Source organism: Mytilus galloprovincialis, chromosome 8 (assembly GCF_965363235.1).
Source record: "Mytilus galloprovincialis chromosome 8, xbMytGall1.hap1.1, whole genome shotgun sequence".
Taxonomy (NCBI): domain Eukaryota; kingdom Metazoa; phylum Mollusca; class Bivalvia; order Mytilida; family Mytilidae; genus Mytilus; species Mytilus galloprovincialis.
Genome location: NC_134845.1, coordinates 16,152,781 through 16,174,972, shown reverse-complemented (window position 1 = coordinate 16,174,972; position 22,192 = coordinate 16,152,781). Strand labels below are relative to the sequence as shown.

The following is a 22,192-nucleotide window of genomic DNA, read 5'->3' as shown; positions in this document are numbered from 1 at the left end:
GAAAGAAAAATTGACGTTGTTAATCATCTTAATAACGTGTTGTACTATTCTTTTTTTGTTGTTTGCTTTTACTTTCTAGTCGTCTGTTTTATTGATATCCATTTGACGTGGCTCGATACTTTGTACATCCCGTCATTATTGTTATCCCGTGTTATTGTTCAATGATAATTCTTCCCGTATTCTTGTCTTTCATGTTTTCTGATGTGCTTTGTCTATATGCATTTTGGTGTTTCTTTGATACTAATGACGCGGCTGTGTACTTATACATCACGTTATTGTGCTATTTTAAATGATTTTTGTATTCTTAGTCTTTCATTTTTGATAATGTGTTTTGTCTATATGCCTTTTTATGTTTCTTTGATGAATATTTGACGTGGCTCTGTACACATACATCCCTGCATTGTGGTATTGTACTGTTGTAAATTTGTTTATTCTTGTCTTTAATTTTCTCTTATATGGATGCTCTATATTTTATTTTGTGCTTCTTTGTTACATCTTTGTTTGTTTTTATAGTGCTTAAGATTATAACACAATGTTGACTACTGTACCCCTATTTTGGACTTTTTACCTATTATGTCTAGTTGTTATATTCATACATTGTTGTCAATATAATTGAATTTCATACGACTGTCATACAAGTGAGAGGATAAGCTAGCTTTTAAACAAGGTTTCATCCAGCAATTTTCTACTTAAGAAAATGGATGTACTAAGACAGGAATATGACAGTTATCCATTCGTTTGAAGTGTTTGAGCTTTTGATTTTGCCATTTCATTATGGACTTTCCTTTTTGAATTTTCCTCGGAATTCAGTAATTTTGTGATTTTACTTTTTTTGGCAGGACTTTTCATGCTGACTTTTATGCAGTATTCTATTATAGTGTTTTGAAACAAATTTATAAAGATGTCTTAAAGAAGTTTGTACATTTTGATTGGTTTGTTTATTGATTGTTTCATTAACGTCGAAACTGCACTTTGAGAACAAGTGTAAATAATATGAAAGCATGAAAAAGTACAGACGTTATATTTACTTGCAAAAATCAATATGATCCTCTCTTTCCTTAAGTAATGGTGCCTTGATAACCTCGTCAAAATCCTGAAAAATACAAAAAATGGCCGTACTTTGACATATAATGGGTTACCTTTTACTAATTGTGACTTGTATGAGTTCGTCTTATTGTTCTCAAAAGAAAACTTGACACAATGAAATTGATTTATATAAAAAAAAAATAGTCTTAAAAAAGGATATTATAACCTAGGTTTATTTGTCAAACACATTAAACGGTACCAATTGCACTGCAATTTCCCTTTCTCAGTAACATACTATCTGCTCTGTCGTATAGTGTTTTCAAAAATATCTTAACGAATACGTTATTCTCGAACATGCTCACACTATACGAACTGCATATACTGGAGTGTGCTCCTTACTTAGAAACTGCTCCAATAGAGTTTTAAGGAGGAAAGATAAGAAATGACAATACGAATTTATTTACACCATCACGAATTTGTTGATCTATACGATGTGTATGTGTCTGTGTCTAAACTACCTTCAATTACATCGTATATGGTCAATTGTATAAATTTTCTGTTACAAAACTTTGAATTTTTCGAAAAAACAAAGCATTTTCTTATCCCAGAAATAGATTACCTTAGCCGTATTTGGCACAACTTCTAGGAATTTTCGATCCTCAATGCTCTTCAACTTTGTACTTGTTTGGCTTTATAACAATTTTGATCTGAGCTTCACTGATGAGTCTTATGTAGACGAAACACGCGTCTGGCGTATTAAATTATAATCCTGGTACCTAATTACGACATATATTATGCTTTAAAATCTATGTCTTCTGTACATGTCTGCTAAGCACCGAACTTGACCTATTCCCGCAAATGACTGTTTTGACGAGTATGAATTGCTTTGCTATACGAAGTTGTCTCGGTATTCATAAATCCAACATTTGTGTATTTAGTTATGATGATTCTTTTTTGGGTTCGGTTGGATATTGTGTTTTTTCTATCGTTTGCGGTTTGAATTCTGTATTTTCGGTAAATTTTTCATATGTCTTATTTGTCAGTATAGTCCAGTTAATTTCCATTTTCCATGTATGATAGTTGCACTAGTGTAGCATTCCTCTATCATTAACAACTATGTAGTTGATCAATGCTTTGATACATCTGGTTTCATTTATCGATGCTGTGATACATCTGGTTTCATTTATCGCTGCTGTGATATATCTTGTTCAATTGTATCGATGTTGTGATACATCTGGTTTCTTTCATCGATACTGTGATATATCTTGTTCCATTCTATCGATGCTGTGATACCTTTAGTTGCTTTTATCGATGCTGTGATATATCTGGTTCCATTTCATCGATGCTTTGATATATCTGGTTTGATTGAATCGATGCTTTGATATATCTGGTTTCATTGAATCAATGCTGTAATATTGCTGATTCCACTGAATCGATGCTGTGATATTTCTGGTTCGAATTTATCGCTGATTAGATATTTCTGGTTTCATTGAATCAATGCTGTAATATTTCTGATTCCACTGAATCGATGCTGTGATATTTCTGGTTCGAATTTATTGCTGACTAGATATTTCTGATTTCATTTATCGATGGTGTAATATTTCTAGTTTCAAAAATCTTTCTTGTTAATATATAATACTGAATATAGGCTTACAATTTTTATTAAGATGTCACTGACCAGACCTCTAAAAGATATAAATTGAAATTTATTTATTTTTTATCAAGTTGAATGATACATTTCACATACCACCACTAAAGGAAACAAGCAGGGTTACAAAATGACTATCCATGTAATTAGTACTTATATACATACGTGTTTTTGTACCACCAGAAACTCACATGTTGTCTTGCACACAACAGATGCAGTTCTTGGACAACTTTCAATTAGAGCTATCTCCTAAAACAATATCATCGAGGTAAAGAAGTTAATGTAAATATTAACATTCCTTAATTCATTTTCTTACCCTAAATTCTTATTTTTCTATAAATATCCTGACAACTATCACATGATCAAAACATTATCTTTTGAAATACTAATTTTCTGGGATGTCTTGTATCTCATCTACGTACCATTTCTTATGATCTTATATCTAATCATTTAATGTTAAAACTTGATCATATAAAAATAAGGAGATGTGCAATGAACATATGCCTGTCAAACATCAGAAAATTACCCGAAGTATCTTAGTTATATTTAAATGTTGTAGGTATTTGATAGCTTCTGGTTTTATTCACTTCTTTACCATACTCGAAATTATTCGCAATTCTTAATATTTGAAAAAATACCACTTCTTTACAATCGAAAACGTATACCGACCTTTCGATTGTCGTTATGGTGTTAATTGACGAATGGTTCACATCTCCTTTCATGTATTCCCTTAAAATAACTATTTGGGCAACAAAGGGGAAGATTTGTTGTGTAAAAGATGGTGATGACATGTTTTTTTTTTTTATCTCGATCTGTCTCTTTCTATCTACTCAAAGGATGTTAACATCGGTTGAGTATTGTTTCCTTTATTTACATTACATTATATAATGGTGATGAAATTGCATACTAGTATATTCTAAGCAAATTGTTTGACATGTGTATACCATACAAACCCCGAATGTATCGCCTGCAACTAGCTGTCCGACTGTTTTTACGAATGTATGTCCTGTTTTGGGATTAACATCACGTGCGTTAACAATAGCAACGCCAGATAGCATGATGTAGAATGCCAATGGTGGGTGTCCTTGTTTCAAAATTACTCTTCTGGCTTCATAACTTATAAACAAGAAACAAGGAATGTTTTTAATGATAGAAATCTCATGTGTATAACCGTATTCATGTCACACGGATGTACATTCTTCTGTAACACTATATACTTTTCAATAGATCGGTCCAGGCTTGTCTTTCTGACTGCTTCAGCCTTTTCATCTCCTTTTTAAGCGGATACTCATCTTGTATTGCCTTTTTTGTGTTACTTTTTTTGTGTTGCCGACTTGTATTGCCACTGAAGTTTTGTTTTTCCATCATTTGTACGCCCATTTTGTGCTTTCTTTTTTTTTGTGTCCTTATCTTGTATCGGCCCTATGTGCATGCATTAGTTTTGTTTTTTACCTTTTTGTAATGTTTCTGTATTTTTATTGTACAGATATTATATAATCGTCAAACCAAACCCCAGTGCAGGCAAAAGAAAATGTTTGAATAAGTGTATTCAAGTACAAAACCAACGCCGGTAACCAGTATAACAATAATAATTCAAACGTATCTGTAAACAAAATAAAACATTTATCTGAATGTAGTAATCTATAGGTTGCAGTATGTTAAATTTTAATACCTTTGGTACTGCATACATCTAGCTAACTTTATTTGAATATGAACAGGGTAGTCTTGGAACGATAGGTTATCTCTCATCAAACCCATAATCTAGTAGAAAAAATAAAACCACTTTAAATATACATTCAAAACTACATTTAAGAACCCAAATATTTTAGAAAAGCCTAAAACTAAACAACGGTAACACGGATTTTTTTTATATAAATGAACCAATAAAATTTTGTAAGTTACGAAGCACTGTCTACTGGTCATGTCATATAACACAAAGGGTGATACGGGATTCATTGTAAATGTTACGTTGTGCTCATAGTACATGTAGTTACTCTCGAGACTAAAAGGATCAAAATTTTCATCGTCATGAAATCAATAAATACAAAAATGTATATAAACAACAATAATAAAAGTGATACTACCTTTACAACTAAATAATACAAGAATTAAAAACTAACCGTTTGGACATCTTGTCTTGTTCTATGCTGTTTGCTCACTGACAGTAATGTCTTCAATTTTTCTTTAAGCTTCAAAACAAATAGAACGTATCATAATAACTATTTTTACAAACTTTTGTATTCACTAATCTTAGAAACTAACTATTATATTGTTATAGGTATGCTGATAGACAAAACTTTCGTTAAGACTGAACGTGGCTGTTCTCGTTTTTAATGTGTACATTCATTGTTATGTTTTCTGGAGAAACAATTTACAAGTTACAAAATTAGTTGTGGTTTTAAATAGTTTTGGGTCAATTTTATTTTTATCGCTCATTTCAAATATCGTTTTCTTTGACATGATTTCCTTCAGATTCTCGAGTGATTGTCTGTTTTATCCAATATCGTTTTAGTATCCTAAATTCTGATTTCACTGACAACTTCCACTTTTTTTTCAAAGACATATATAGATAGATTGACAAATATCAAATAATACCATTTCGATTATGTATCTCTTTTAATTCTTTAGAAAATTACATAAGACTTTTCTTCTTCTGGAAAATACGAGAAAAAAGCAACCGAAGTTGTTCTTTACATATATGATCTGTTTCCTAGACATTCTATAATGTTCACATGTTCGTATAAATGTGCATTTATTCGATTTCATACGACTATGCTTTGATAAAAACTTGGAGTCTTATCTACTTCTTCGTTTTTAATGAAATTAACTTTACCAACTTTTCTGCATTAAATGCGCATTTTAAAAATAAATGTCATTTCAGTGATGTTATAATATTTTAAAACCCGAAGCTTATTCAAAAAATTAAAGTTATAAACCCATTAAGCCTACGTACCGGTTCCACCTTCCCATAACTGTTCTTGTTGAAGGTAAGCAGGTGATTGAACGTGTCCTGAACATGTAGGTACATTTCCATAAACGACCAATTACTGGTGTCAGGTTTCTTCACATAACTACAAAGGTGGGCGTAGATACAAGTTTGTTTAATAAAACATTTGTTTCCCTTTTTCTACATTTTAAAAATCACTGACGTCCAATATTTAATGTTAAGTCATCGCTAATCATTGTTTTCCTATATATCGTTCCTTGCTCACAAAGTCCCCCCTTTAAAAACAATCCCAAAACCTAACAGGTAACCCACTGTTTTTCATCGCAATATTACCTACACCATACCAAATGTTTTATTGTTCAAAATTCAAATAAAATAGCATGATGAAAATATAAGCACTTCACTTATGTATTTCAATGTTATTTTTAAAGTTCAAGATTATTTTCTATCGTAGTGTTACATTTCTGACATCGTCATTCGAAAATGATGGTTTAAGATAATTATTTGTCTAGTAACAAAATATGCTTTACCTTTTGAGAGTGATAAGGATTCCACATAGAAGTTTAACAGTTCTAGCCAATTTTCTAAATTTCTGCAATGCCTACATAAAAAATGGAAAGATAAATTGGCAGTTGTTATTCGTTCAATATCGGCGAATTAGTGTACGGGAAGACGATGATTCGACTGTAGTACATCTATGAATATATTCATAATCGGTTAAACAAATGCTTTAATACAAATTATGCTAGAATGTAAAAGTGTGACAGTATAATTAAAAAAAAATATCATCGAATTATATATATCAGTCAGTCAAGTCATAATTTATATCAGTATGTCAGTAAGTTAGTCGGCAAGTAAGTCAAAACTGTAATTTAAGTCGACACCCATGTACAACCTACAATAAATACGAGCTAAAGAAGGCTCTTGCAATCGACTACAAGACGTATGCAAAACATTACAATAAAACAAGGCGTCCCCTAGACTACAGCCAACATAAACGAGTTATGGCAACTAGTTTAAAGCCACTGCATTTGTTTGCACCTGTCCTTAGTTAGTAACCTGATGTTCAATAGTTGTCGTTTGTTGATGTGGTACATATGTGTTTCTTGTTTCTCATTTATTTTATATAGATTAGACCGTTGGTTTTCCCGTTTGAATAGTTTTATACTAGCCACTTGTTAGGGCTTTTTATAGCTTGCTGTTAGGTGTGACCAAAGGGTCCGTGTTGAAGACCATACTTTGTCCTAAAAAGGTTTACTTTTACAATATTATGACTTGGATGCAGCCTTTTCTCACTGGCAGTCATACAACATCTTCTGATATGTAGCAGATATAATGATCAAATAAAGCAAGTATCCGATAACAAGTAAAATATTTTGTCCTTATTTCTTTGGTTGAATAAGTAATAATCTCATATTTTCTATATGTACAAGTAATTGAAATAATAGAAAACCTATAAAGTCTATATATATGGCCATATTAGAACAACACTTACTTCTGCAGGATTCTTATGTCCTTCGTAAACGACATATAAAGTCTATACATCTATGGCGATACTAGAACAACACTTACTTCTGCTGGATTCCTAAGTCCTTCGTAAACGACATATAAAGTCTATACATTTATGGCAATACTAGAACAACACTTACTTCTGCTGGATTCCTAAGTCCTTCGTAAACGAAATATAAAGTCTATAATCTATGGCGATACTAGAACAACACTTACTTCTGCTGGATTCCTAAGTCCTTCGTAAACGACATATATAGTCTATACATCTATGGCGATACTAGAACAACAATTACTTCTGCTTGATTCCTAAGTCCTTCGTAAACGAAATATAAAGTCTATACATCTATGGCGATACTAGAACAACACTTACTTCTGCCGGATTCCTAAGTCCTTCGTAAACGAAATATAAAGTCTATACATCTATGGCGATACTAGAACAACACTTACTTCTGCTGGATTCCTAAGTCCTTCGTAGACGACATATAAAGTCTATACATCTATGGCGATATTAGAACAACACTTACTTCTGCTGGATTCCTAAGTCCTTCGTAAACGACATATAAAGTCTATACATCTATGGCGATACTAGAACAACACTTACTTCTGCTGGATTCCTAAGTCCTTCGTAGACGACATATAAAGTCTATACATCTATGGCGATATTAGAACAACACTTACTTCTGCTGGATTCCTAAGTCCTTCGTAAACGACATATAAAGTCTATACATCTATGGCGATATTAGAACAACACTTACTTCTTCTGGATTTCTATGTCCTTCGTAAACTACTTCCGGTTTAGAATTCCATTGCCTCAATAATGCAGTGTGATCCTTCCGTCTCCGGAGAAATCTGGCGGCCCTCTTGCCATCAACAACTCCTTGTATACCAAACCCATTACTGATATCAATTGAACTCCGTCTAGAACTTGAAGGAGTTGTTCTTCTTGATATACTTCTGCTTGTTATCTGCAATATGAGGTCATTTATTTTTTGTTCCTCTTGAAATTCTTTTTGAAGCAAAATAGCTTGACTCTCAGTCCCAGATCTGACCAATGAAGTTCCAACTCGGACTTTGAAATCTAGACTGTCATACTGCTTTATTTTATTATGATCTCCAGGATCGTTCAAATGTGGAATTTGTAAATCACCCATTTTGTTATTTTATCATAATTGACTGTTTCGTGGCTTCTTATTTCAAATATAGCCCCGCTGAATAAAACTAAATATTCACTGAAATAATTTGTAATACACATCCGTTGTAAGTAAAATGATGATAATTTGTTTAACTAAAAAAATGTTCAATTTGTCTTTTCAAATACATGTATCCAATAAACTAGACAAATTACACAAGTTACGTGGATACAAAAGCGGTTAAATGTCTAAAACAATTAATAAATAAAACTTCTGAAGGATAAACGTACACTATTTAGGAAGAACTTTCAACTTTAAAAGGATAATTCAGTCGTTGCTCAGAGAAATTTGATAGAATTGTTTCCGTTATCAATGTAAGTAAATACACAATCAAAACCTAAAATCAATTAACTTCACAATAAAGAAAACAATATTTCAATAGAAATTTGTTTATATAAAACCGTATCCGAATCAAAGATTTTCGGTAGGTATGGATCTATCCCATTAACGGGTTTTAATGATTGAAAGCAATTATTTTTTAAAAAGGGTCAACACCTATGAAAATTGGCTTTTAGGTTACAATGAAGATTTGTTTGTATAAATATCACATTTGATAGATCGTAGCAAAAAGAACAATACAAACCATTTCTATCATTTTATATATAGGTCTGCTCCCTTTCTTGTAGTTGTCAATTTTGAAATGATAATTGCCTATAGATACTTGGATTGGTTAACAATTGTACGTTTTAATTAGTTATAGGGGGAGGTAGAAAAATGACAATGCAAAATTGGCTTAACTTTAATATGACACAAAATAATATAAGAAGACGTCTATATAATGAAAAATATGGTGCGTATATGTACTCATTACACCACAATTATTATTTTTACTTGTCTTTTGGTGAATGCCCTTTCTTTCCAAGTAAGCGTCAACATTCTAACCACTCTATTGTGTAGTAACCATGCATATTGGCAAGTTACAAATACAATTATGTTGTTATTATAAAAAACGATGTTAGTAAGGAGTTTGTTTGTATCTTGAACAGGATCTCAGTTTAACCAACTATATAATTATATATGACTTTTGTTAAATACATGTAGTATTGAATCATATCATGTTTATCCCCTCTTTTCGAAATATTAGCAAAACGGTCGATATATTTTGATAGACATAAGAAGATGTGGTATGAGTGACAATGAGACAACTTTCCATCTAAGTCACAATGTATAAAAGGTTAACAATTATAGGTTATGGTATGCGGCCTTCAACAATGAGCCTTGGCTCACTCCGAACATCAAACTGTAAAGGACCACCTAATGACTATAATTACTAGTGTAAAACAATTCAAATGGCATGGGAAAACCAACGTATGTTCTATAGATAAAGGCAGATGTGGTGTGAGTGCCAATGAGACAACTCTCCATCCAAATAACAATTTAAAAAAGTAAACCATTATAGGTTAAAGTACGGCCTTCAACACGGAGCCTTGGCTCACACCGAACAACAAGCTATAAAGGGCCCCAAAATTACTAGTATAAAACCATTCAAACGGGAAAACCAACGGTCTAATCTATATAAACAAAACGAGAAATACATAGTCTTCCTACATAGGACATTATGAACAATCATATAGTTATGTGTTGTGTTCATTTGGAACAGTAGCAAAATATAAAGAACTTTATATGTATTCACTCCACTGGATACCCAAAAGAGGGGCGAAAAATACCAGAGGGACAGTCAAACTCAAAGATCGAAAATAAACTGACAATTAACGCCATGACTAAAAATTAAAAAAAAATTAGAATTGAGAATGGAAATTGGGAATGTGTCAAAGAGACAACAATCAGACCAAAGTGCAGACAACAGCCGAAGGCCACCAATGGGTCTTCAATGCAGCGAGAAACTCGCGCATCCGGAGTCGTGCTTCAGCTGGCCCTAAACAAAAATAATTACTAGTTCAGTGATAGTGGACGTCAAACTTAACTCCGAAATATACACAAGAAACCAAAATTAAAAATCATACAAGACTAACAAATGCCAGAGGCTCCTTACTTGGGACAGACTCAAAAATGTAGCGGGTTTAATGTGTTTTTGAGATATCAACCATCCTCTATACATCTAGCCAATCTAGAAAAACAAACACACAACAATACGCACAGTAAAACTCCGTCTAAAAAAGTCCGAGTCCGATGTCAGAATAGATAATAAAAGAAACTAAACAAAATGACAATGATACATAAATTAACAAAGGACTACTAGCAGTTACTGACAAAACAGCCCCAGACCCAAATTAAACTGATTCATCATATGAATATCAAGTAGTAGTACAATCCTTCCTGTTAGTGGTTAAGTATTATAACCATCATAAAATATATGAGAAGAACATAACCCGTTCATGCTAGCAACAGGTTTTTGAATAAATGTGTTTATTTCCAAAGTAAAGACCATTTATTGAATCATCAGTAAAGCCAAATCAATCTTTAATGACCTGACAACAGTATCATAACTTTATCCTTTCTTAATAAGTCTGTTTAAAGGTTTTGTTAGCTTTTGAGGTGAATGCCGACATTTTTGTGCTTTGTTAAGATGATAACAATTAAAAAATTGGCCTTTTAAAACTACTAGCATATAAAAAAAGAAGGCGTGGTATGATTGCCAGTGAGACAACTCTCCACAAGAGACCAAAATGACACAGAAATTAAAACTATAGGTCACCATACGGCTTTCAAGAATGAGCAAAGCCCATACCGCATAGTCAGCTATAAAGGTCCCGAAATGACAATGTACTTGCTTTAGCAATTCAAACGAGAAAACTAACTGCGTAATTTATGTAAAAAAAATTAAGGAAAAACAAATATGTTACACATAAACAAACAACAACCACTAAATTAAAGGCTCCTGAGAATCTAAGCTATCAGAAATTCAAACCAGTCTCATTGTTCCCTACTCAAAGGACGACGTAAATCATTTGTGAAGTGTGATGAAAAACAAATCCAAAGACCTGTTTGACTTCAATTTAAGTTCCTTCGTGCAGAAGTATGTAACGTTTTTTTTTCCTTTCTAAAAACCTTGCTAATTTTTAACGTTAATACGTGTAGATTGAAAGAAGCCCACTTTTGTTTCGTAAAAAAATGTTAAACGTAAAAAAAGTAACCAAGCTTGTAACTGTGACATAATATGTTTTGTACTTTCCTTTTAAGGTTTGGTTTAGGATATACACATCGAAATATTTTGCTACAGGATTTATTCTCCATAGACAATGCTTTTAAAATAAATATAAATATAAAATTATATATCTTTTTCTAAATTGTTGCTGTATATCAAAATTTAGTTTTAACAAAACTATGCAGTTAAGAAATTCTTTCAGTCATACCTCAATTTATGACATATATATTTGATAATAATTGATATTTTTGCATGTAAGTGATTTAACAGCTAAGCCTTGCAGTGAATATTGGTTTACTTATAGGTTGATATAAAAATGGTTTTTCTTCCAATATTTACTCCCTTTCACTTTCATATAAAAATGTACGACATGTGTGTTAAGAGTTCATTTGCCTCAGTTTTTGTTTGTACTTCCATCTTAGCTGATCCAAGAGAATAAGTTCATGTTTAGTTATAAATGCACATTCTCGATTTGAAATAAAAAATTCAGAATTCCATCTAGTTTTATCAATTTGTATACCTTCCATTGTTTTCCCTTTAATTTTACAATATCTTCCAACTTGTGAAAGTATTTGTTTATAAGTTTTAACTTCGTCATTAAAGTCGTTCCCTTCTTCAATTATTCTTCTCTCAAAATTAGATTTGAAATATTCATACAAAATAAAATCAGGCCAATTATATTTCTTCAAGTTGTCCAGATCTTGTCCTTCTATGACCACTTTTTCATCCCTTTGTCTTGATAAGATGTTTAAGGGAACGTAGACAATATCTTTCATATCCCAACATAAGTATCGCTTGAGAAGAACCAAAGATTCGTCAAACATTTCCATAACCATAACCAGTGAAAAGTCATCATTTAAAATCTCCAAATGAGACATAATTTTATCTTTGGAACTCAGATCTTCGCGAGGTATTCCGAAGTCTAAACACATTCGAGTTTTCACAAATTTTTGCTCTGCCTTTGTACAAATATCAGGATTTTGAAGGAACGTAGTCATGAGTCGTTGTCCTGGTATTTTTCCAAGTTTTTTACGAAGGTCAATAAAGAGGTCGAAAAACTGTGCTGCAGAGATAATTTGTGTTACGGGATCTCGTACTATTGCTATAAAAACTGTGTCACGTGGCATGTACTGACGAAAGACAGATCTGTTATAGATGACATGATGACACAATATATTGTATGTCTGGTGTTTTGGCGGTGGTAAAATGTTGTTTAAATTAATAGTTTGATCGAATCCCAAATAGTTGTCTGGCACTGGTAACATGACATTAAGACTGTTTGATTCTGCAAATCTGAGGAAAATATTCATTACAGTCGTGCTTCCCGCTTTATGAACTTTTAAAAATGCCACATTTGTTGTTTTCTTCGCGCACTGTCTATTAATAGTTGATTCTCCAAACGCAACTGTATCGTTATATATCAAAGAGCTGGTTTCTTCATTCATTGCTCTAAATGGCCGATTACAAAAGAGGTAAAGCCAATTCCCGCTACAAAGCGCATTAATTTGTTGATCAGACAAGACGTGTTTATTCAAATGGTAAATAAACAATGATGTTGTCAACATCGTAAAAACAAGCAATAAAAACCTGAAAAAAAACCCAGAAAACATAATAAAAGCTTTATGACACAGTAACGCAATTCAGTCTTGTTACATTCTTACATTCTTTAAATTTCACCCAACTACATCTAGATTTGTAGGTTGCACTTAAAAAGCGGAGTGAAAAATACATGTTTGATTTAAAATTACAATTTTCTAAAAGTTCATCCTTAAAATTTGATTGCAAGTTATCTGCATTAGCATCTACATTGTTGCAACACTAAAGCTCTCAAGTGCTAAGGTAGTCTGTCAATATGGTACTCAATAAATGCAATTTAGACCTACTGAGTTAGTCTAATCACGGGGTGTATATTGTACCTGCATGTGCGACAAGGCGGATGCCCCATGTGATGAAGGATCTGCTTTCCCTTCCGGAGCACCTGAGATCACCCTAGTTTTTGGTTGGGTTTTAGTTGCCAAGTCTTTAGTTTTTCTATTTTGTGTTTTGTGTTTTGTTGTTTGTTTGTTGGGCCGGCTTTTTTTCATTCAGTTTATTTTCGACAAATGAGTTTAAATATCACTTTGATATATTTCACATAGTAGTTTAACTGATTATCTTTTAAATTGATATTATATAATAGAGTTAAACATTCTTTGGAACTTTTAGATAAATAAAGTGCTTTTGATGTTTTTTTTTTATTTTGGTGACAGTTTTGAATTTTCAATGCAGAAGAGGCCCTTAATATTTCAAATAAGAAGATATTGCACGATTGCCAATGAGACAACTCTCCATAAGAATTTTCTGTGTTATACGTCATTGGTTCCCTACGGTGTACTTTTTTTCTTCTGCTGTGCCCATAGTCTTTGTGTCCTATTCGATTGACACCATCTAACTTGTAAGAATAAAGTAAAATAGTATTATAGTGATTATGTTTCATTAAACAATGTTTATTCATGTTTTTCACGGCATTGATAATGGTATCTCCTATTTGTATGTTAAAATGCTGATATTTAATTTTATTACAAACTTACCATAGATATTTTTGGAGTCGCATTCTGAAACATAAATAAATCTTGTTCTTAATATCATTCAATACAATAAAATGATTTTTTTCATCTAGTCACATGAAATATCTCGCTTTGGAAGTTGAGCAAAAAAAAAAAAAAAAATTAATATTATATATTTTAATAATCAACCATAATAATTAGTCATAATATACTTGTGATGGTCAACCGTTTAAATGCCTGTCAACAATTCGTAAAATTATATAAAAAGAGGTATTTACAAAAATAACGTCAAATTTCAGTCTATGTTTCAAGTTTTATAACTTTCTAGACTGGTTTATGTAAAGGTTGACTACCTTTTTCTGAACTGTACCACATTTTACAATTCAAAAGAGGGATTAAAGATACCAGAGGGACAGTCATACTCATAGATCTTAGGTGCTCTGGAAGGTTAGGCAGATCCTGCTCCACATGTTCAACTCATTCCTAAAACTGAAGCTTCTAATTTTGTACAATAACTTAGCCTTAAATTTATGTCCCACTGAAATAATAGTAAAGATATATGGTAAATTTTTGATTGCCAATGATACTTCAATCCGCCAGAGTTCTAACAACGAAGACAAAATCATTTATATATCACCGTATATGATCTTCAACCATGAGAAAACTCATACTGTATAGTCAACTATAATAAGCTTCCACATGGAAAATGTGAAACTATTCAAATGACAAAACTAACGGCCTGATTTATAACCAAAATAAATTGCGAAAGATATAATTTATGAAAACCAGTACGGCAGGCATGAACCAACGGCAAAGGCAATTATCAAAAAGACTTTTACTTTCTACCAAAATTTACACTCATTGCTTTGTGGGTTACTTTCTTCAATGTAATGTGAAAGCATTAAACATGTTGAAATTGTAAAAAATGTGTATGTTTTTTTGGGACTATTGACAAAGAGTATTGTTCTAAATCCGGATATGTTTTATACTGTCAATTTAAAAAATATTAAAAGACCTATCTAGCCTAATCCATTTCTAAAACTATATTTCATTGTACCTGTTCAACATTTTTTCATTCATTTGCTTATTTCTTAATTTGTGTGAATTAACATTGTTACAGGAAATGTTAATTACTACACGTTCATACCACAACAAATACTGTATTGGTACATGTATCACTTATATTTGTATCCATATAACCAAAAAAAAATGAAAAGAGAATAATTTTGCAATACCTTTTGAATACTATAACTTTTTAGATATTTAGACATATTAAGACTAATTAAGTAGATGTTAATAATATCCACTTGACATGCTTGAAATTCTATCAGATTACTTTTGGAGCAGTAATGTGTATTTGAAGCATGCTCACAAAGGTTCTTTTGGTGAAATCATTTTCTTATTGGTCAAAATTTGTCTTTGCTTCGACCAGCTTTGGAGGAGATATAATCAAAGAATTGATAAAAATCAGAACAGAAGTTTACTTCCTAGCATCATGTCAGGCATTGTCATTACTAAAAACAAATAAATGTATTCTAATCTGAGGAACAATTCGACATTTTAACAATTTTTTTTTACTAATGATACTGACGATCCACCACAAAGTAATATAAATAGAACCATACAAATAGTAAGCAAATACATATAAAAAATATGTGGTATGATTGCCAAGGAGACTATCTTCACAAGAGACCAAAACGACACAGAAATCAATAACTAAAGGTCACCGTACACCAATCAACAATGAGCAAAGCCAATACGGCATAATCAGCTATAAAAGGCCATGAAATAACAATGTGAAACAATTCAAACGAGAAAACTAATGGCCTTATTTATGTGAAAAAAACAATCGAAAAACAAATATGTAACACATAAACAAACCACAACCACTGATTTACAGGCTCCTTATATCATGTTCTAAAATCTAGATACCATTTCCTATTTAGAAAAAAAAACATGTGAAAAAATGAACCAATTATGTGTTGCTCTCCTAGCTACAAAATGTATCCAAAATCAAAGATGTAGAACATATTCTATCATAATCATTTTGGTAACTAATGCAATTACTGTTTCCTCCATGCCCGTCTTGAACATAAAAAAATATTAAATAAATAACACTCCTAATGCTCATATTGGTTGTCATCGTGCAACACAGTTAATATCACCATATATATAGGAAAAACATAGAACTCTTTTTGTCATACTGTCAAACATCTAAACATACTATCCACACTCATCTGTGTCCACACTTGTATACTGTCAATTTATAAATTAGAATACTATCAAATAAAGATATCCAATTATAGTATCTTTAAATGCAAAAAAAAAAAGTGAAAAAATAGAGAAAATATAAACAGAAACTTACCAAAAATCTTATTATGTCAGACTCAACATATATGTCATTTAGATACATACCCAAAATATTAAGCAAGCCGATCAATATGTTGTTCGGTAAGATTAAAATAACATCACTATAAGTTGTTGGCAACATATTGATAAACAATATTTGATAAATCCTTCCATTTGCTAAAAATGCATAATATATATCTGTTTAAAGTTAGGCTATTTAATTGATCAAAAACATTGTTTCATCATTACCTCAGAAACTTATATTAGAAGATCATTAGTTCAAAAATCCTTTAAGTCTCAAATATGTTTGTATAATTGCTTATTTATTTTCAGGAAAAAATAATTAATTGTTTGGCGTAACATTTGGGAATGAATATAAACACGATTAATTTTAAATTTTTGATATAAGGAGATATGGTATGATTTTCAACGAGACATATCAAAAAGTATACACAATAGTCCAAATGATTTTGAATGTAAGCAACCGTACATGTCATCGTGTTGTCTTCAACTATGAGCATTATATAGTCAGCTATAAAATGCCCCGACGTAATATAATAAGAAATGATTCAAACGAAAAAAAAAACACACGGATTATGAACAAAACAATAAACCAAAATAAATTTATATCATGACAAATTTACTTCTGACTTTAGACAGGCACATAAACATAAAGATGTTACGAGGGTTACGAAACATGTGAGCTTTCGACCGCCCCTTATATGAAACAGAAGTGTAACAGGACAACATGAAAAAATAAATTGTGACTAGAGGCTCATAAAGGTCTGTGTCGCTCACCTGGATCAACTATAGCTACTTTCGATCTAACATTCTACACTAGAATAAAGTTTATAATCAAAATCCTTTTCTTTCGTGTCCAACTTATAATTTTTACTGTATACAGTCTCTCTTTATCGTCTATAGTTTAAACTTTAACTAGTTAGTTTATGTATTGAAAAATTCGCAATATTGAAAATTGTTTCATTTGCCAATAAATCTTGAAGTTTATACTTGTGATATTTTGATGAGATAATCTTGAAGTTTATACTTGTGATATTTTGATGAGATAATCTTGAAGTTTATACTTGTGATATTTTGATGAGATAATCTTACACATACTGCCAACTTCTTTCCAATTCAAACTTTCACAAAAATCAATGCCATTTTACTTTAAAGAATCATGATCTGATACATATTTTTGAAAAGGGTTTCATTTATTTGTTCTGATAGTTTTGTATTTTTTTTTACCGAACTTAACTTCATACACTTTGATCTCATTACCATGCATCAACTAGTTAAAGTCAGAGAGGTTTGACATGAATGATCGCTATTGAAACCTGACTGAGTTATATACACATAATTTTGAACATACACGCGGTTAAAAAATCTTAGGTAGCACTCCACAGCACTCCACAATTAGGAAATAAACTAAAATTGAACAACAAAATGTTTAATCATCTTTTCAAAAGCTCAAACAGTAATATATATCCTTTGAGGTGTATCCATGGCAACATTGTGCATACATTTGCCATATTTAACAACAATATAAACAAAAGAATATCTCTATCAGGGAATTTATATTAAAAAACATTCTTTATAAAATAGGGTTTCTCTCCACTTCCGTGAAACGTATCATTTGATTTATTATATGATATTTGTAATTTTTCTGAATACCCCTTCACCATCGATTCGACTCTTCTGCATATTATGTGACAATCTGGCCGATCGAAATTGTGAGAAGTCACACTGTGTAAAGCTGTCACATAACTGTCACTGTTAGCTGTAATAGTGGTAATTATTAAATTATGGTCATCATACGGCTGTCATCATACGGACTTGGCTGCGGATGGCAATTAATGTCTTTCATACGGAAGGTTTCTTTTAGCTGTTATTCCTATTTGATTCAAATAATACACATTTTCTTAAATTTGTTCCCTAGAGTATTGTACATACATCAATTATGATAACAAATACGAGGGGTGGGTTCAGCCATTTTGTAAAGGGGTTCCCAACCAAGGAAAATAAGGCGGGAACCAGGAGACGTGGGTTGTAAAAAAGAAAAATTCCATGCTTCATCAAAAAGGATGATGGAAGTGGGAACTACCCTATGGGTGATCCCTAGTGTATTGTACATGTACTAATTATGATTTCAAATACGAACGGATATATCCCGCCAATTTTTAAAGGGGTTCCCAACCCAGGAGAAAAGGGGGTTCCAACCCTCGGACCCTCCACTCCTTAATCCGCATCTTAGATGGACATGATTCTTGAATCGAGGCTTGTGAATGAGGGAGTGTTAGGTTAGATGAAATTAGGTTGCGCGGAACAAATGTGACAAGGGTAGTTAAATAGAAATGTCTATGCTTTACTAAATAATTCGGAAGGGTTCCGCGGAACCCAGTGTCTTGCTTACTTTTGCTGTTAATCGCATGCTCAACAAAAATGCGGAAAAAAAATAATAAACATATTTCTCTCAATACTATCTTTTGATTGTAAGAAGCTTCTGTCGAAGTTTGCTTAAAATCCAGGACAGTTTATAAATCTTATAAATGTTTCAACTGCAAGCTGTATATAATGTTTACTGAAAGAAAAACTAATAAAATTGAGAATGGAAATGGGGAATGTGCCAAAGAGACAACAACCCGACCATAGAGCAGACAACAGCAGAAGATCACCAACAGGTCTTCAATGCAACGAGAAATTCTCGCACCCGGAGGCGTCCTTCAGCTGGCCCCTAAACAAATATATACTGGTTCAGTGATAATGAACACCATACTAAACTCCAAATTGTACACAAGAAACTAAAATAAAAATGATACAAGACTAACAAAGGCCAGACCTCAATTAAACTGATTGAAAAATTATGTCTTCATCATATGAATATCAGACACAATTCTCCCCGTGAGGGCTTAAGTATCATACCATCATAACATACATGTATATATGAGAAGAACATAACCCGTGTCATGCCAACAACTGGTTTATTAATCATAAATGTGTTTAGTTCCGATGCAAAGACCCTATAAGTGAATCAATATTAACACCAAAATATGCAATCTTTAATGACCTGACAACAGTATCGTAACTAGATCCCTTCTTAATAAGCCTATTTAAAGGTTTTGTTAGCTTCTGAGGTGAATACTGACACTTTTGTGCTTTATAAAGAATATTTTCATAAAATAATGGATGTGAAATACCTGAACGTATAAGAAGTCTGCATGTTGAGCTATATTTACGAATGGTGTCCTTATACCGATGATAAAATTCAGTAAATGTTTTGACTAGTTTGTGATATCGAAAACCCTGGTGTAATAATTTTTCAGTAATTCATAAATTTCTCTCGTTAAAATCTAAAACATTGTTACATACACGAGCGAATCGTACAAGTTGAGATGTATAAACTCCGTAAGATGGTGACAAGGGAACGACACCATCTAAAAATGGATAATTAACGATAGGAAATGAGAAATCATCTCTTTTATCATAAGTTCATTTATAAGCAAAATACGGATAAACAGTTACAAAATTGTAACAAAATTTCCTTCTAGATACTAGTTTTTGATTATAAACAAGCTTCTGTCCTAGTTTGGTACAAATCAAGGATAGTTTAAGAAAGTTATTAAAATTTAGAAAACTTTAACTGCAGAGTGAATGTTATGTTTTACAACAGAAAAACTAAGTTCATTTATAAGAAAAATAAGGAAAAAAAAAATGACTTTTTTTTTACAAATTTGCTAGTTTAAAAATATTTTATTTGCTGAATTGAAGCAAAATGGATTAGACACAAGTAAATCATACTTATGAAGTCTTCTCCATAATGCAATATAAAATTACAATAATAGAATAATATAATGGACATGCATATAAATCAAACAGTTTATAGAATATAAAAAAAGAGAAAAAAAAAGTTTAAACAGTCATATAATTCTGTGACGATGACGTGTGTATTGATGATGACGATGATGTACCATGCTAGTAACAACAACGCTCTATCAAGGCATAAGAAATCTGTTTGAACTTTTTATAAAATTTTGAACAAGTTTGAAAATTTGAATATTTTGTTCGTTCGAAAGTTCCAAGTGTCCGCAAATTAATAGTTTTGTATCTAAAACAAGTTTTTCGGATAGCCAGGTAAGATTATCGAATAAGGTTTGTCTACATGGTGCTACAAATTTGCTTATGGATACTATCTTATGATCATAAACAAGTTTCTGTACAAGTTTGGTAGAAATCTAGGATAGTTTAAGAAAGTTATTAAAATTTTAAAAACTTTAACCACACAGTGTATATTTGTAAACGTCACCGACGACGACAACGATGACAACGACACCGACAACGGAATGTAGGATCGCTCTAAACAATAAACAATAAGACTTCAGACATTTCTGCGTCTTATGGTATCTATTTTATAAAACTTGCTCATAGATTAACTCGTACTAATTTTTTGAAAAATATCGATTTTAGTTGAAATGATAGGACATTTTTTGCGTGAGAACTCACTTTTGTTCTATGACTGTATATAACATTCCCACAGAAATGAAGCATTTACAAACAAAATCTTGTAACAAATAAGATCTATCATTTTTTTTAGCAATTGAAGAAAAGTGAACATTCAAGGCATTGTCAATATCTTGAGGTTATCAAAATTTATCTGTTGTGAATGCGAAAAATATGCAGCTTTGATAGTTTCAGTACAATGAATTATTTCACTTATTGATTGAGCTTATTTTTCGCTTTTCATGACGTAAAAAGGATCATAGGAGTTACAGCAAATAAATCTGCAATCAAATGATCACTCAAAAAATAATTTTCAAAAATCTAGTTATTAATTTTGGGTAGTAGTGTGGTCTCGGCACCAGCTGTTCATGTGCAATACGTTGGGAACCTTTTGAAATATGAGGGAAAAACAAGAACATGCCTTACCTTCCAATCCTGAACAAGAAAATAATGGAAAATAACGTCTTCGTTTACGCATGTGTAGTCATCAAAAATTGAGACCTCCGTAATTTCCGCGGGATGATATAAGCAATTATCGGCCACTGCTTGGCTTCCAAAAATAGGAAACCCCATACCATAAAGTTGGCTATGATAAGCCGGGACATTAAATACGAGGAACAGTTCAAACAAGAAAAACTAGCCGCCTAATCAATTAATTTAAGAGAACCACTGAATGGAATTAAAGCAAACATAGCGTGAAATTTTCTTATGAGGTGCTGACAAAGTGTTGTTGCTTTGTAGCCGATCCATCATCAAAGATGGCGCCAGCGGGGGACTTAGTTTAACATTGAACCCTATTGGAAATACTTACAAATGTCTTCTTTAGAGAACCACTGAATTGAATGAAACCAAACATGTCAAAAATGTTCCTTATGAGATGTTGATGAAGTGTTGCTACTTTTTTGCATGATTTACTGTTCCAGATGGCCACCGGGATTAACTATTAAATGACCTGGCTTATATTAAACCAAATTTGGCCTCAAACATTATTTAAGTATCTGTTATGATTTTTATCTTTTCTTATATGATTTCAAAAACCCAAGTACAGTAAAAGAGGGACGAAAGATACCAAAGGGACAGTCAAACTCATAATCTAAAACAAACTGACAACGCCATGGCTAAAAATGAAAAAAGACAAACAAACAACAGCACACACGACACAACATAGAAAACTAAAGAATAAACAACACGAACCCCACCAAAAAACTAGGGGTGATCTCAGGTGCTTCGGAAGGGTAAGCAGATCCTGCTCCACATGCGGCACCCGTCGTGTTACTTATGTAAGTTGAGCGACACAGGCTTCTGCCAAAAACAAACATCATTGGTATTATTGTCAGAAATTTCAAAGGGTCCATGCTTGGCCAATATTAAAGT

At 32.0% G+C, this 22,192-nt stretch overlaps 2 protein-coding genes across 2 annotated transcripts in view; both read right to left on the bottom strand.

The window, feature by feature from the left end:
* The window catches only part of LOC143085179 (uncharacterized), a 30,780-nt gene extending 22,217 nt beyond the window's left edge, over positions 1-8,563 (bottom strand). The window contains exons 1-8 of the mRNA XM_076261400.1: positions 7,886-8,563; positions 6,152-6,222; positions 5,628-5,745; positions 4,795-4,863; positions 4,347-4,435; positions 3,628-3,790; positions 2,840-2,923; positions 1,029-1,093 (exon numbers count right to left, since the gene is read on the bottom strand). Coding sequence (XP_076117515.1) covers positions 1,029-1,093; positions 2,840-2,923; positions 3,628-3,790; positions 4,347-4,435; positions 4,795-4,863; positions 5,628-5,745; positions 6,152-6,222; positions 7,886-8,281 — 1,055 coding nt within the window. The 5' untranslated portion in view covers positions 8,282-8,563. The remainder of the gene's footprint in view (positions 1-1,028; positions 1,094-2,839; positions 2,924-3,627; positions 3,791-4,346; positions 4,436-4,794; positions 4,864-5,627; positions 5,746-6,151; positions 6,223-7,885) is intronic.
* A 3,018-nt stretch (positions 8,564-11,581) lies between these two features.
* LOC143043140 (galactose-3-O-sulfotransferase 2-like) lies at positions 11,582-13,008 on the bottom strand. Its single transcript, XM_076215582.1, has one exon. It carries the CDS (start codon positions 12,989-12,991, stop codon positions 11,804-11,806), a length of 1,188 nt encoding a protein of 395 aa, XP_076071697.1. The 5' UTR covers positions 12,992-13,008; the 3' UTR covers positions 11,582-11,803.
* Positions 13,009-22,192: the final 9,184 nt, after the last annotated feature.

Coding starts and splice junctions, on each gene's coding strand:
- LOC143043140 (XM_076215582.1), bottom strand. CDS start 12,991: ATGTTGACAACATCATTGTTTATTTACCATTTGAATAAACACGTCTTG.